This window comes from Stigmatopora nigra, chromosome 13, assembly GCF_051989575.1.
Source record: "Stigmatopora nigra isolate UIUO_SnigA chromosome 13, RoL_Snig_1.1, whole genome shotgun sequence".
In the NCBI taxonomy this organism is placed as follows: domain Eukaryota; kingdom Metazoa; phylum Chordata; class Actinopteri; order Syngnathiformes; family Syngnathidae; genus Stigmatopora; species Stigmatopora nigra.
The window spans coordinates 8,422,471-8,440,000 of record NC_135520.1 but is presented as its reverse complement, the minus strand read 5'-3'; the positions used below and the strand labels follow the sequence as shown (position 1 = coordinate 8,440,000).

Genomic DNA, 17,530 nt, shown 5'->3' with positions numbered 1-17,530 from the left:
AACGAAGAAGCAGTACTTCAACAATAGATCACTTGTCGAAGGTGAGAAGGAGGGCAAAAAACTAAAACGGGAAAAAAAATGGCAAAAATAACCCTGGGTGGGACAAAAAAACAAGGGTATGTGTGGGACAGTGGACCTATAAAAAGGAAAACGCTGTCTAGGTTATCTATAAGAAACCACTTATCACAAGCCAGCAGCCCTGCTCAGTGAATGATGGGCCTCCACAGACCTCAAGTACTGAGCGCATTATCTGGTACACACAGAGCGACTCTTTAAAAAACAAAAGACAGAAATATGATGCATTGTTTCGTGTGGTTTGTCATTTGGTACAAAACAACTTATTTGCTGTGCTGTCTGAAATAGAACAACCTCAAACATTGATAGGAGATAGTGACGCTGACCTTAAGAATTTATGATCTGTGATGTAATGACATCATGGGGAACCTTGTTGCTTTGCATTTAATGCTGATGCAATTATAACTTTGACACAACTTTGCATATTGCTCTAATTGTCTGCTGTCTGGGGCCAAATTATTGACATTTCTACGTCAGCAGTGTTTATTGATGGAACATTTTTTGAATATTAAAAGGCTTGTAGTGGACCGAAAACAGGCTCAAAGATTGGTATTTAAATTTGGAACTTTTCTTTTTAATTTATGAAGTAAAAAAAATGATTTGACAATAATTTGGGGTGCAATTTAATGAGGTCAACTGATTTCTAGACAATTACCAACTATCCGTGGTTTAAATTAACATATGAGGGATGAATGATAACACTGAAATTAACAACTTAATTATATAAGGCAGATAACAGCAACATTAAATACTTTGACACCAAACAATACGGAAATTTAAGGTGCATTCAAATTAAAAAAATACTCCAATAGTTTTAAGAAATGTCAGGTGCCAGATCTTCCAAACTACAATCATACAATTGATTCAAGATAGCTAACATGATTGTTAAGTGTGAAGAATAGCAACCATAAGGGGTGGGGAGTTAAAAAAGTAATACAAATTAATAATTAAGCCACAGCCACAAAGAATAGAACCGCAGAATATGTGCTATAGTCATATTTTCAGCTGGAAAATATCTCAAGTGTTCATAGTCTAGGGCCAGAGGGGCACTGAAAGAATAAAAAAAACTGAAGGCAAGAAGTGTGTCTCTGAGATTCTGATGTTATAGATTGTGAAAGCTGACAAAAACACAGATATTCTTCTTTTTAAAAAATAGTTCCAGCACAAGAAAGAAAAAAAATACATTGAGTCTCCCACCTCATATTACTTGAGGCTTTCTTCATCATCTTACAGTGTTGTGGCCAAGTGCAAAGATAGGAGAAGCGATACCCTTAATGCGCTACTGAGATGCCACTTTCCTCTACTACTGTCAAAACCAAGTCACACACTCAATGCTAAATGACAAATTTGGATAATGCACACGTGACTTTACTTATATAAATGGCAGACATGGCGGCTTAACTAAAGCTAAATCCTGAGGCTGCTGGAGAGACCCGAGTGTGCGGATTACACCGCGGACCCCTTAAACAATGCGCTCAAAAGTGCATCCTTAAACGCATGAAATCCTTGAAGCATCACAGCTTACTTGTCATTTGGCATTAATACTCCAGGATGCCGGTGCAAAAGAAGGGAGGGTAGGCTTGCACCTCTGTGTGCGATGGCGCCCCAAAACAAACACTTGCAAAGCCCTAAAGGAACTAGCATTGTGGAGACCTATTTTTTTTTCTTTTTTTCTGGCTGTGGATATTCTATGAGAGGATGTCATAACAAAGGAAACAATAAAAGAGGCCACGTTCCTTCACAGCAAGGGGTGCCCATAACTATAAATAAGAGGAAGGCAATGTCACATGCGCTTATGCTTTATCAAGGAAGCTAATATTGTTGCTTTCTCAAATAGGAAGGCTTTATTAATATTCATATTTTCCTCTGCATATACTTTTGCTTGGATAAATAACAAATAGGGGAATGACATTTCTGTCATATGACATTTTGAGGTTACGGGTGGCAAGGAATGAACTATACTGTATAGTAGCACAAGAATAGAAGCCAAGCTCACTTATTGCCCCAAATTTTTGTTTTCAGATTGCTTGATATGTATTTTCAAATTATATTTTAGTTTAAATATGACCTGAATACCGATTTATTGTTGGCCTGTAAGAATACGACTTATAAAACCTAGTGCAAGCATTCTGAAATCCAAGCTTAAAAGGGCCAGCAACCTTTTCACTTACTCATATTGACTTAAAAACAAAAATTAGCAAAATATAAACATTTCATTTTCGATTAATTTATATACTACATATTGACAATCCAACTTCCATCCATTTTTTCTCTCTCAGGGTCTCTTCCAAAGATATAAATTGCAAATGGGCCCAGCTCTAAATGCGTTAACATCCATGAGTGAACAATCATATCTATAAACTGAATTCATTAGAATTATTACAACATGAATTCATTTCAACTACATTATTGACGTGGCCAGACAAAGCCTAAGAACAAAGCCTAAGAACAAAGCCTCCAGGGACAAACAGAGTATAAAAAAATAATAATAATCCTAATGCAAATTTGCACCTGAACACATTACCAGGTGGTCAAGACAGATGATGTATTGTAGCAAACTCAAGGGTCTTAACCCCTGCTTCATATAAGGAAGAAATGAGGCATACTGTAACATTATATCGTGATCAATCATGTTTTCTAGGGTTTCTGACAACTCCTTCTCATAAGTAACCTTTTGACACTATGTTAAGAGAGCCAGCATTTAGCATTTGCAGTTTACAAATCTATCTGACTGAATGTGGAGGGGGAGGAGATATGTTGGAGGCATCTACGGGTATGAATTTATGAGGAAAATGTGAGGAAAAGACTAAGCATTTTAATCTTTGAATGTATTATACAATTCATCAAAACCATTTTGTGCCAACACGAACAGTATATTCTGATTAGTGCTATTGATTTGTTCATAGGACACCATTGCTCTAGGAAGGACATCCTAATGGTACACACTAGATCCTTCATCATCAGCTCTAAAGAGCCGCATTCGGCTCCAGAACCTATAGTACTGAACCCTAGTCTAGTGCATAAGGAGGTGCTGTGCCATCACACTTACATATACTTTAAAAATGGAAACAGTATTAAAAATAATCATGATGAAAGATGGCTATCTTAAGGGGTACTGCATGACACCAGTGTCTTCCATTAACATTAGCCACTTCTTCCTAATTACACAAAGGACTTATTATGTGTTAAATATTAAAAGCAGGTGAATAATTCCTATGCAATTCCAATGGTGGGGTGAGAAGGATAGATTAATTATACTGAGAGTATGTCATATCAAACGCACTTGCCAATTTTGAAACACCACCATCCAAGTTCGAAGGATTAATAGATGATCGACATAAGGCAGTAGACTTGAACAGATTAGATAGATTTGATTCCATAGAAGATCACTTTAAATTCATTTTTCTCTGCTTTTCCACTTCTTTTGGAGCATTTTATGTGAAGCATCATTACCCTTCACTCCACTGAAGAGGGGTTCATTATAGGGTTAGTCTGTTGGCAAGACTGTTGTTTGGATGAAAAATGTAGTTGGTTAGAGCTTTGGAGAGAAAATTACTTCTTTTTTTTCTCCTCCATTCTCCGTCTACAAAACCATGCTCCCAGAGCTCCCCTTATTGCTACAAACTGAGAGCAATTAACACAAAGGCAAAGCAGTTCTGTTACGCGGAATTGAAAGTTCAGGAAAATAAGCAAATCCGTGAAGGTGTCATTAACGGAATTCCAATCTCTGCTGTGGATTCTTAAATAATAAAAATATATATATATATATATACTCCAAAGGTTGTAGAGTAGAAAGGGTTGGAGAAACAATCAAAACATTGGCCCTTAAGGGCTTGCTTTTCTATTTTCACGATTAAGCATTGACCCAAAAGGACAGAAATCCCTGATACGATGATGGAAAAGCTCTAACAATGAATGAAAATGATTGCAAATTTTGAAATGTCAACATGAAATGTCAATTAAAAGTACTGGTTGCTGGATAAGGTCCAGACTGACAGTTCTACATTTCTAGTCTGACACAACAATATTTATCTGATCGGGCTTCAGGCTGACATGATGGGATCTACATTGTCACTTGTCTAATTCAATTGGACAAGGCCGTACCGTCGAATACCAATGCAAGACAGCTCCGGGCAATATATGTACGGCTCGGGCTAACCCTAAACTCCCAATAAGCATGTTAGTGCCATGATTGTTTGACCTATCGTTACTAGTGAGGCTGCTGTAAACAACACTTCCTTCAATTCAAAGCAAACAAGAAACAATAATGATACTTGGTGACTGTACTACTACTGAAACTATATATGATGATATATCAAATAAAATAATAAAAAAAAGGACAGGCTCATTATTTTTTTTCTCCCGCTATTGGCTTTGAGCTGTTGAATGAGGCTTATTGGTGGGAGCAAATCAAAACCTATTTCTAAATGTCACTTTTCACCACATAGCAGTTTTTTCTGACATCAATTAAAGCTCTTAATCAGTTAATAACAACAAGGGAGAGCAAGTTTGATCAAATTAAATGTGTACATATGGATACCGAAACAGCAATGGAAAAAAAGACTATTAAAACTAAAAAGAAAAGGGTGATAGATAAATATAACAACAAATCAGAGGAAGATTTTGAAAAAAAAGAGACTGACCGGTTCCAGTAGCTCCAGAATTGTTCGTTGAGATAGGTCCGGTGACTGTGATCATCTCCAAATGATGCTTTGCTCTCAATCCAGTGAACAATGTGTCCTTCCACAGCTTTCCGTAAAAACAGATACCAGACCATTCACATTTGCACCAATATAATACATGACAATGCACTGTGCATTTAAAGAGAATGGATTTAAAATCAAAACAATTCTAAAAAAAAAGGCTTACTAACCAATAGGAACCTCTAGGATGATATCAGGTGTTTTGTCATAACCTTTAGCTCTCAGTTGGTTTTCATCTGAAAGAGAAGGCAAGGTCAAATGTGTAAGATTTGTTGGATTTGTGCATTCAATACCTTTAACAATTGTTTGCAAACTTCCCTTTGGCAATACACTGAACAACATTGACCACAGCTTTTGTGTATTTGCACAAAAAAGCTGAGCTTTGTAGTTTAGTGAAGCTTCATAAACTATAAAGTGAGAGGACAAGGTTGGCACTATAGCTTGAGTAAGCCCAACCTCGATCCTCACGGACTACAGCCATTGTCCTTGACTTTTTGCACACTTCAGCCATTATCCGCACAACACCTGATTTCTCCATTAAATCTCGAGCTGACCAGGTCATTCGGTTCCAAGGGCCTGCCTCTTTGTCTCCAGTCAAGCTCAACTAATGGGCTACAGAGGAGAATTGAGAAGAGATGGAAGGTGCTGGTGTCAGTAAAGAGGCAGCATCAGCCAAGGATGGAGAAAGGGGAGCCGTGAGGTCAGAGTGGCTGCCAGAGGCCTGTGGTGCATATGGGGCATCCTGGACTGTGCTAATGTGTCTGCACCAGAAGAGAGGACTAGGCTAGGGCTGTTGACATTGTCATGTGGCTCTGATCGCCTTTTTACACCACCTTTGATTAAAATTAATGGGCCGTCCCTGCTGTTGGGTAGCTTATTTCCAATCCATTTATCAACCGAGGTGATGTTGCCTCAGTGGCCCTCGTGCCCTCTGACAGTTTTAGAACAGTCTTCTGTATAGCCGTGAAGAAAGGTCAACACCGCAGGTCCAAATAAATGATGTGGTCTTAATGACACAAGGAATGACTTTCATCCTTCACTCACCTGACCTATGGGATGATGATGGGATGAGGGGGTTGAGAGGAAGGGAAGTGGGGGTTAAATATTAACTTCCACAATTTCACACATGAGCACTAGCTCAATTAAATTGTATTGGGACAAAATACTAATTCCAAATCTATAACCCTATACACTCCAATAATGCTATTTTATTGAAAAACATAAAAGAAGGCATTTTTTTTCAACAAAAAAAGGGATAGTTGTTGCTCACCTTTGGAGCAATTGCTGGTAAACAGTCATACTAAATTGGCTAGAAAATTGAAATAAAGCAATTCTACTATCAAAAATCCATTTGCATTAAAATCAAACATCAATTTGCAGCAATCCACTGTAGCCCTATTTTTGTGTACCAAGCCTATGTGCTGTCTTATAAAGGTTAAATAAAGACTTACCCAGGAAGGACAGATTTTTCTCCTTGAGTTTGTCACAGAGTAGTACCTCATGCTCTTGGCCAATAGCACTGTGGATAAGAGTCAAGGATTCCAAAAACAGTTGTATTCTACTAGAGCATGAAATGCATAAATTAAGAGTGAAACTAAAAAAACATCCCAGCATCATTATTTATGTGCAGATCCATTCCTTTCCCTACTTTAACATAGTTGCTGCAAAGTCTACTGGGGCTTATTACGCAAGGTAAAAGTAATTTCTCTTCATACAACTTTTTCATTCAAACCTCAAGGGCATAATCAAGTTCTCTGGCCAGCGTTAATCAGCACTCACAACAAAGCCCTAAAGTGCTTCGCTGTAATAATGAATTGGGAAGAGAGTCAGAGAAAGTACAATGTGGAACACAAATCTTTCCTAACAGTGTTGCAATAACTTCTTGCATTGTATAATGTAAATTATTTACCTTGATATATTTATCAAGACCAATTAAGACAGTGCTGCTGTCACATGAACTGGGTAAATGTATTTTGCGATAAGAGCAAATCACACGAGTAATTATTGAGCCATTATTTAGAGAATAGACTAATACTTCCCATTTGTTTATATACAAAATATTTCTGCAGTATTAAACATCGATTTAACTTATACTAAGAGAAAATATCATCCTTCATGACATATGCCAGCAAACAAACAAGTGGTATGTCTACAATGATCTAAAAAGAGCCAATAGTGAATGTGAAGATGTCATTCCTGGTAAATCCAATATCATTGAGTATGTCATAAACAAATTGGAAAATATAATTACGTATTTACAGTATGTATATTTCAATTGCCGGTAATTTCTCAACTGATTGTTGATACAAATTGCATAAGTGACTAAATCTATATGTGGTGAAAAAGCGTGACAGGAACTGTCCATGGTGCTGAACTGCATTTGATACATGATAAAAAGAAATTTGAATATATTCATAAAATGAATACAACCCACCTGGGGATGATACCAATTGGTTTCATTAAAGAGTACCCAGCTCTCGACATCTATTTTTTTTTCTTCATTTTACTCCTATTCACCTGCGGTATTTTGAATTCCTGCCATTCAATATTTCCTTCCACATCCTGCATCATTTGCAATAGAGGGATGGTAAATGCTTCCTCCGTGAAGTAGAATTTTTATGTGAGGTGAAGGCAGACACATCTCATCCCCTTCAATAGCTTCTCGTCAATTTCAAGCTTAAAATTTTATGGGATAGGATACTGTTTGATGCAGTCTACCAGTGGTCCATAACAGCAGTCGTTTACTGTGCACTGAGGATAGGAGGGGGTGGGTGGAGTTACACGGGATGTGGAGCATTGAGAGAGGAAGAGAGAAAGGTAGAGGTGAGGTAAGGTATGCCATACAGTAGTAATATAGAAGGAGAAAACTAGTGTTGCACTGAAACCGGTACGTGAATCAGAAAGGAACTCCAAAATGGAATTAAAATACAGGTATCGGTAGGACTAAAAACGCTTAAAAATGCATATTTACAACAACAAAAAACACTGAATATGCTCATTAAACAGTCATATTTCTGATGTATGGGCATATACTATACGGTGTGGATAAATGCACATGTTTATTGGTAATAAAAGCCATCATTCGCAGTACCAAAGAGTGCAAAGTGGAATGGTATCAGGAGAAAAATTGTCAGTGTAACGCTAGAGAAAACATGTCAGAAAAATATCCCCTCTCTGTATAAAGATAGTGTGCATGCAACAAAATAATACAAAGATATCTGAAAACACAAACACATTTACCTGGTATACATTCTTGGCTAAGGTTTGGTCTGGTATTAATGATGGTTCTTTGAGCATACTGTTGAGGATGGATTTAGAGGCTGTAAAGAAAAAAAAACAACAAACATGGTGATGCACATAGCAAAGTTTGTAAAAAGACTGATCATAGACATTTTCTGAGGCACCATGCCTAAATAATTACTGGGTTTGTTGTTTATTTGCACAAACTAACACCATTTCAAAATTAAGGGTGAATTTCTTAAATAAATTACACAAAACACATCCATTCTGAATGAGAAAACCCTGAGAAAAACAGACAGTTAATTGAATTAAACTGCCTAGTGCTTGGATTAGCATAGTATTCAATATGAAAACAGCCACTTGGCATCTATTCAGGTTTTAAATAGATAAACGTTTCAGTCCAGAGCACAAGACCTCCATGTAGTTTATCTATGTTACAAACACCGGCTGTTCTGCATGTCTCATCCCCATTTTTGGTCTACTAACACAATAAATCAGACATAAAAGCATGCCGGATGAGTTTCCCTGGGTATTGCAAAAGGCTGAGGAATAAATAGGTAGAAAGGAAGAAGCCTTAAATCATTTCTTAAAAAGATTTGGATTAAATGGATTGTAACATTGTGTGACGAAATGGCGGAGGCACATCATTTTAGTGACGTATATATAGATGTGTGCTCCTGACAGAGTCACCATATTACACACAATACCTAGGGTATGTTTTAATACATATTTCAGGCATGGATGTTTTGTTTTTCTTTTTTTTTTCTAATGTGTTTGGTAAAATAGCATATTCATTTTTATCCAGTTTGACAAAACTGAATAAATACTGGGACTGATAGTTACAGAAATTAAAATACTAGACTAATAGGTCATTCCATTGTGAGGAGAAAGATTTGAGCCTTCTTCAACAGAGTAAAAACCGGTAAGCCAGAAAAGGGACTAAGCCTTAAGCACTCCCTCTTCACTGACACTTCTTTTATTTGTGCTACCATCTATGTTTTAGCTTCACCCTCCAGCTCATAACCCCACACACTCCCTCTCAGAACTGCCAAGCATGGGCTTTATTTCTTTACTCTAATCTGTACAAGCCAGGCTCCTTTTTTTCTATTTTCCCCCCTCCTTGGTGGATCTATACCAAACTCCCAAGCAGGAAAGAGGGGTTGTAATTTCCCCTTGAGTTAGGACACCTCATGACAAATGATAATGGGAAATCAATAAAGCAGGGGAAATATGAGGCGGCAAACTTTATGAAGCCAGGAGATGTATTACTCTATAGATAAGACTGTTTTCCCTTAACAAAGTCACTACTTGAGTGTACCTAATACTCTGAAGGAAAATCAAGGGAGCCACAACCACATCAGCAATATTGGCAACTTATTCCACTTTAATGGCATTTGGATTGATCCCCCCCTCCTTGTCCTAATGGTCCTTTTATAGATTTGACGCTGCTTCTGCAAAACAGTCATGTGTATTAAACCTCCCTGAAGGCTAACGGTAGCCATTAAAGCCCTTGTCTCACTAGTGCTCATAATTGGAGGTTTGAGCACCACCACAATTTGGTCTCACATGACACACACACAAATACACACTTTACTAGTAGGCATTGATTGCTTGGAACAGTGAAATTCCCCAAGTCCAAAAGTTTAAAGCTCGTAAAATTTTCTTCAAGAATACAATGAATTTTCCTCCTTACCGTCACTTTTTTTGTTGGGGTTTTGGGTGGATGGGTATTTTTTCTTTGTCATCCCCTGGCTATGTATTTAAAGCTAGCATGTGTGGCAGTATTGTCTCTTGTGACTAATGTTTGCCTATTCATTGTGTGCCTACCTTGTTAAGTTTGTATTTTTGTTAATTTTGTCCCAATCTGTATAATTCCTATGGTTAATTTTCATTAAAATCCTACATTGTGCAAAGTACTTATCTCTCGTTTTCCTGCTTCCTGCTCCTGGGCTAAATTATAACACCCACAATCGAGAAATCTATGCTATGTGGGAAAGGAAAAAGAATGACAGCAAACTTACCTGCTGTTTGTTAGACTGTTTCATAGAAATTAGACACTTAACCCCACCCCTTTTAGTCAAAGGCCCAATGAAGAGAGTTATTTTCATTACCATTATGATCAGGGCGGAGTTTGGGGATTGTGGCAAGGTGAACGGCATTATAATTAGGGACGCATGACAAAAGCCACGCCCACTCTGCTGAGATGACCAGTAACAAACTTCTACAATACTTAGAGTATTGATTAAGTGCCAATCAAACACTAGGAACACAGAGAAAAAAATCTTTATACTTAATTTAATCTAATCTTAAATTAATATTGTTTTTACTATTGCCTATATAAAAAACCCTGTTTTAAACTCTTAGAAATCTGTAAACCACAACTGCCAGCAGATTATATCCTCTAATTTGGTGACTAATCACAAATTCTCCTCATCCTGCTCTCTATCTTTACAGTAAGATGGTCTTAAAATAACGATAAAAAGCATGACCTTGGCGCTGACATTGTAGAATTCCATCCAAGAATCGACGTGATGAAAATCGAAGGCCTAGTTGTTAATAAATCACCATGCTTTTAAAATGAATTTACCCTAATGCTCATTCATCATGCACTGTAATACTTTTGCAGGACTGCACAAACACAGCAGTAAATAACAACAAGGCGCCAGCGTTCCTTTGCAATGCTGCAGCTTCCGACATCAGCATACATTAAAAGACGCCCCCGCCCTACACGGCATCGCTCCTCCATGACACTCTGAGCTCATCTGTTTCTCTCTCTCACCCCCCCTCCCCACACATACACACACAAACACACACACAAACTACAAGCAACAACATACATAAAATAGAGGGATATAAAAAGCACAATCTGACGAGCACCAGACACACAGAACAAAGCCCTGCAGCACATCTTTGCCCCCTTGTAAACATTCACCAAATTTACAGTAATTGTCCCACGTTGGTATAAATTGTGACTAAGGCGCCGTATCACACCGTTAGCATCTGAACACAGCAAAAACAGAAGAGGCATGAAAACAACAAATATAACACTATGCCTCCCCCGGGATTTGCTAAACAAATCAGTAGACTGTGTTCGTGGAAAAAAAACTCCAAAAGAAGATGAGCAAACAACAAAATAATGTTGATTTATCACAGCTTACGTGTGCCATTTCTTTCTATTTCTCCGCCCGGGTGAAAAAGTCATTATAGCAAATGCTGAGAAACATCATTAGGAAGCAAAATTTGTTGAAGGAGGACATAATAAACAATAATGGATGACAATTGGGATTGAGTCTGACACTGATGAGCTCCTCTGCAAGTTTGTTTTTAAATTAAAATATATATATATATATATATATATATATATATATATATATATATACTATCAAGAATGTGTGTGACTTTTGGATTGGGGTGAGGCTAAGTGTACCCGTGGGGGGATTAGCCGTTTCCTCTACATGCCCAGCCCACTAACACATCATACTCCCTTACCCCATGCCACCAGAGTCATTTGAGCTGTGGAGTGGGGGGTGCACTCATTTATCAAACTTCATGGAGCAAGGGAGAGACAGGCCCTGATAATGTGCGCCGCGCTAAAGCTGATTTTCCATGATGAATCTCAGAGCATATAAATTGGCTAATATCTGAAAACATTTACAGATACTGCAGGAATTGACTACTTGCGCGACATGATGAATGAGTCTTCCCCATGCTGGACGACAGCTTCGCAAATCTCCATGGCAGCCTAAACCCCCTCATTTGACTTTCCAATTTACTTATTTTTAAATGCTTCCTCAAATATATGTAAATAAATATACATAAATATAGAAATACATAAAAATTATATATATATATATATATATATATATATATATATATATATATATATATATATATATATATATATATATATATATATATATATATATATATATATATATATATATATATATATATATATATATATATAAAAATAAAAATTAAATAAACTTGCTGTAGTTAGGAGAGGTGAAGCTGGTGGAGCTGAAGCGAGTACTGGGGCAGAACGGATCTGCTTCCACCTGATTCTCCCTGAAAGCATTGAGATGAAACTCTACATTCCAGTGTGTATGTGCACGTGTGTGCATGTGCGTCTGTAAAATAATTGCAGCGGTAGATCTGGCAGTACGGAGGCTACATAGGTCAGGCCATTAGACTGCAGCAGAAGCTGGCTGGAGCTCCTCTTGTGAAAAGGGAGTAATTAGTATACTTGTCAAGTGGAGTGCTACGGCGCTGCCCGCTTCTACCACACTTGCAAAGAATTGCTCATCTTGCCTCCAAATGCACTCCTTTTATGCGACTATAATTATTTCTACACACACACACAAACAGTTCTTGCCTTCAGGTAAACAAGAGCCTTAACAGTGACAATGGACTCTCCAGTTTGACTGGATGCAACACAACATGACACCCAGCTATCTCCAAAACAGCAGAGTCATTATGAATAGATCAAAAGGAGCTTGAAAACATTCTCGCAGTGTTAACATCAAACATGGGACATTTATAACCTGGCATACAGGGCTTCTGTAAAGGAATGCGACAATAAATCTTGAGGGCGCTCGAATCACACAGTTACAAAACACGCAGGGAGCAATCTAATCTGGAGCCGGGCCTTGGGAAAATGGAAAGGTCAAATAGCTAGCAAAATTGCCTACACGAGAAAAAGAAAGAGAGGGAAAAAAGTATGTCTAAATCTAGAGCGCCTGTCAGAGAGAGGAATAGAAAGAGGGATGATGAGATTGAAGCATAGCAAAAAGGCTGAAGAAGTGGGAGCACCCCATCTGATCCTCCTACTGACAGTGAAGATTCGTCAGTATAGATTTTACAGAATACTAATATCATACTTTCTCACATAGAGGGCACATGCCACTACTGACTGCCCTATAGAAAGTATACAACGTATACTATTACATTTAAATATAAAGACAAAAGCAGCAAGTGAACATTACATCCCAGGTGGGAGGAAAAAAAACATCATCTACTAGATAAGGATAACAATGATGTTGATATCATATTAATACATTCTAAACTGCTTTAGGGGTATTGATTTATTCACAAAAGCCACCCAATAGCATTTAATACTGCTCTTAGGATGTTTTGTCGATATTATTTTGCTGAAAGAACTGCTGAAAGAGGGGACAGGGGATTGGCCATCATAGTGAGGTGAGAAAAAAAGGTGTGTACTGGTGTGATTGTATGTATGTAAGTATTACATAGGTATATTCCCTGCAATTTAAGGGACCATCCATCCCTATGTCTCTTAAAAGCAAAGATGGAATAGAGAAAATTAAAGGAAAAAACAACGACAACAGCAAACCACTTCTCTGGTCGGGGTTAATGTCCCTTATATAGAATTTTATTGATTTTTGCACGCCACTTTGGAGTCCGAAAGGCACATGTGTGCGAGGAGAGTGAAAAATATTCCTGCCAATAGCTCTGAAGCAGCCTGTTAGCTAATTGCCCGCAAAGACAATTACCCAGGCAATGTTTCATAATGGTAACATATGACTTGGCTGTAATATAGTACCAGTTTCGGGTTCTGCAATTCCGATTTCCAACCCCAATAGGCAATAAAGTGACCTAATCCACCGCTATAATTATTTGCAATTTTGGAAAACATTATAGAACATTGCAAAATAAGATGTAAACACACATTTACTTATAACACTACCAACATAGTGAAAAAATGTGTTATCCATAATGCAGTGGGACAATGGAACTGATTAGTTCAATTTCCATTGGCACCTTTTGGGGAAAAATGTATATATATATATATTGATTGTACAATTGGAAGTGCAACAGCATAGGATTGCACTTTATATTATGTCTTACAATGTATGCTTCAAATATTGAATTTCCTATTGGATTACTGTTTAATACCAAAACTCACACAAAAGTTTGATTTCAATTTGATATCGAAAGCACAAAAAACAACATATCATGCTTTCGCTGTATAGCGATGCAAGGAAATGGTCTAATATCATCTGAGATTGCCTGCATCTCCCGGGTGAATGACCAGCTCTACAAGCTGCCGTGACTTGTATTTTGACAAGCAATGGATAACTGTGCTGTAAGTCCAAAGCAATCACACACTGACATTGACAAATGACCATGCTGTGTGAATCTGAAAATAACACACATTCCCTTTCATCTCTTTGGTGATTAAAGGGCAAGCACATCTCCTCTGATGATCACACAGACTTCTGTATACGTCTATTGAATTCATATTGCTAGTATGTTTCCACATTTGTGAAATGATTTCCCAAAATTAGTGAAGCCAATATCACATTACTATAATATTAATACCATCAAGCAAAGAAACAACATGTCTGGTGTGTCTGTTCAGTTAAAGTAGCAAGTAGAAAACAACAATTAAATATATATGTACCTATTTAAATGTGGAACAGTCTTCAGGCATATAGTATCATTCTAAAGTGCATACAAGTAGCATTTTTTCTTGCCTAAATGTACCTCCAAATATCTGACACAGTGTCTGGACAACATCTTTGACAATTTCAACAAAAATGTGAGCATCTGGAATTTACTTCCTCTTGCAGCTCATCCATCAATGCTACCTTAGCACCGTTTGCTTTTTATTTTGTCACTTTGCGGCAACTCAATTTCCTCAGTGGGGACCGGTAAGGTTAAGGAGAGGATGCAGACATAGGTAGGAGGAGGAAGGTATGTTAGATGGATGGAACTAGGGATGAAGTGGGAAGGACTCAAACGTTATAAATAACACTGATGAGGTGAGCTTGCATTGATCCAAAGTGCAATTGAGGGGCGGCGCCCCTCCTACTGCTCAATTGTCAAAGCTACTAGAGGTAGTCTGTTGCACATTTAGATGAAGCCAAGAGGAAATTGGAGAAAAGGTTGGAAACAGTAGGCGGAACCCAAAGACAAACTACTCCAATTAGGACTGATGGGAACAATGATTGAAAAGGTGAATGGAAACTCACGCATTCCACCGTCCAGGTCTTGGAGGAACCGGTCTAGGATGATGCGAGCCATCAGTGCAGGTGACAAATCCACCTGTAAAAAGAGACAATTAGTCTTATTTAAAAAAAAATGTTAAAAAAAAGGTCTCAATTAAGTCAACCAACTTCTGCTCCAAGACATATTATAAAGTCAATATAAAAACTGTCTACCCAAGAGCAAATTACAGAGAGCCCTGGTAAAAACATAAAGAAATATATATATATTTATATAACTAAACATTTTTGTGCATTTATGAAAAAATGAATCCAAAAAAGCCATAGTAAACAATATACATGCAAATTAAGGCCTAAAAATGATAAGACCATGGCTAAAATAAGGACCAATTTAAGACGATGATTTATGCAGATTGCTTATATGTTGGCAATTTTATGTCATTCAAAGCATAAGACTCGCAAATATTTTGGTTGAACAACTTTTAAGGCATTCGAGAGTTAAGGTTAAACAATATTGGATCCTATTCTAAAGCCTTTATGTTTAACTGACCTTTACATAAAAAGTCTATATTGTGCATAAAACTGCAATATTCACGGGGGACATCTAGGGGCGAAAAGGGTCCGGTAGCAGTTTTCATCATTGTTAATCATTTCTCGCCATTGGAGATATATTGTCTCATAAAGGGATGAAACTACATCAATTAGTGGTCTGAGAGAGCATGAGTGCTTGGTTTAAATGTTAAGTAGCATATTAAAATGACAGTTAAATGGTTCATAGACAGTTATCTCTGAACTGGATTCAGTCTTTTAAAAAGAGGAAGAAAAAACCTTGTGTCAATTAAATGGTGAATGAATAATGACAGTTAGCTTTGAGGCACCACTCATGCATGTGAGCTCCTCTGATTTTAGATTAAGAAGCACTCCAGTACCATTGACTGGTCTAAGGATGCAATAAAAAATCTAATGTACATTTAAATGGGCAAAGTAAGGCAAAAGTAACACGAGGGCAATGTGCAGAAAGAAGAAATGAATAAAAGACCGGCAAATTTGGCTTTACCAACTCATAACTGAATAAATGTATATGCCTTTAAAATCTGTGCAGAATGTTTCCTTTCATACTGTGTGATGTTGTTGGCATCTAAATTATAAGGTTGGTTAATACATAAAATAAGACCCTGAATTGGTTACCAGCAAAAAGCAGAGCAGGAGATGAAATATATTTTTCCCAAAATAAATGTGTAAAATGCCAATATCTGCAGTTGAGTAAAAGTCCCGGTACTCTAGTAACGTGGAATATACGATATTATGTTCCTTAGAAGTGTAATTGTTGAGCTGCAGTGTATACCCTTGACTTAACCTAAGCCACAACCTCCGACATCATGTCAAATCAAACAAGCAATGAAGTGATAGAAAGAGGAATTAACAGCTGACCCCTCACTCCTCACCTGTCTGTAGTTTACACTTTGCCGGGCCCGGTGCAATTTGGGGAAAATTGCACGAAAAAAAGACAACAAAGTATGTTCACATCTGCTTGATGGAGGTGAGAGCTAATTACATTAAATAATTGATAATGGAGCGGACCATTTCAGCAATTTTCATAATGACTAACAGACAAGGGAGAAAATCAAAAACCGCTGCCAACCTCTATATACGCATTGATGCAATAGGACATCAATGAAAGAAACGGAGGCGTGGAGGATGGATGTTAAACCATTACCTCATTGGCCAACTCCAGCAAGACAGGAGCAGAGGGATGTTCCAGGGCCTCGCTCAGATACCTTCATTAGAACATGAAAAGAACAAAAGCAGAGACAACAAATGGCAGGCAGTCAGTAAAGGAAAACAGCAAAGGCTAGCCGAGACATGCTAATGTCCCTGATGACTTTCCATTGGATGGCATATGGCAGGCCCAATGTGGTTAAAGCAGCATAGCTCAGAGGGCTTCAAATTTCCCCCCTAAGTCATATATAAATAGAAGGTTAGTTAACCCCTGCCGCCCAAAAACAAGAGTTTTCCCTCCGCAGTAATATAAGCACTGCCCTCAGTTCAACTTTGAGGTTTGTCAAAGTGGAAATGACTGTAATATGTGGGTATAGTATTCCTTGTCACTATTAAGACTACCAGGCAAGAATTTGGAAGGAAAAAATAATATTTAAATAATATTAACTTATGCTGGTATATTTAAATTTACTGTATGTCAAAACTTGTTTCTTTTCCTACTGAAGTCCCACGAGAAAAGCTATACACATGACAAAACGGTCTGGATTGACTCCAAAATATTATTATTGTAGCCTCATCCCTAGTGGCCAACAAGACAATGACATAACGCAGAGCACTGCACCTTTGGTAGTGGCTTTCAACGACATCAGGAGCATGGTGCTTTGAAATTGTCCTTTTAGTCCGTTTCTGTTGGGAGATGGAAAGAAATATGTTATTAGAAACCAGTAGAAAACAATACAAGACTGAATACTACTACTACTAAGATAATATTAAGTTTGAATTGCAGGAGAAAATGTTTTTTTTTCTTTTTTTCTACGCAAAATG

General features: G+C 37.6%; 1 protein-coding gene across 8 annotated transcripts in view; it reads right to left on the bottom strand.

Annotated features, from left to right (window-relative positions):
• Positions 1–17,530, bottom strand: part of cdin1 (CDAN1 interacting nuclease 1) — a 49,822-nt gene that overhangs the window by 23,109 nt on the left and 9,183 nt on the right. For 3 of the 8 annotated variants that reach the window (XM_077731175.1, XM_077731174.1, XM_077731176.1), the window contains 8 exons: positions 17,328–17,392; positions 16,704–16,764; positions 15,014–15,086; positions 8,019–8,098; positions 7,480–7,529; positions 6,230–6,297; positions 4,949–5,014; positions 4,719–4,824 (listed from right to left, as the gene is read on the bottom strand). In XM_077731175.1, the coding sequence (XP_077587301.1) occupies positions 4,719–4,824; positions 4,949–5,014; positions 6,230–6,297; positions 7,480–7,529; positions 8,019–8,098; positions 15,014–15,086; positions 16,704–16,764; positions 17,328–17,392 (569 nt within the window). The other 5 variants (XM_077731177.1, XM_077731179.1, XM_077731180.1 and 2 more) reach the window with 5 other exon arrangements.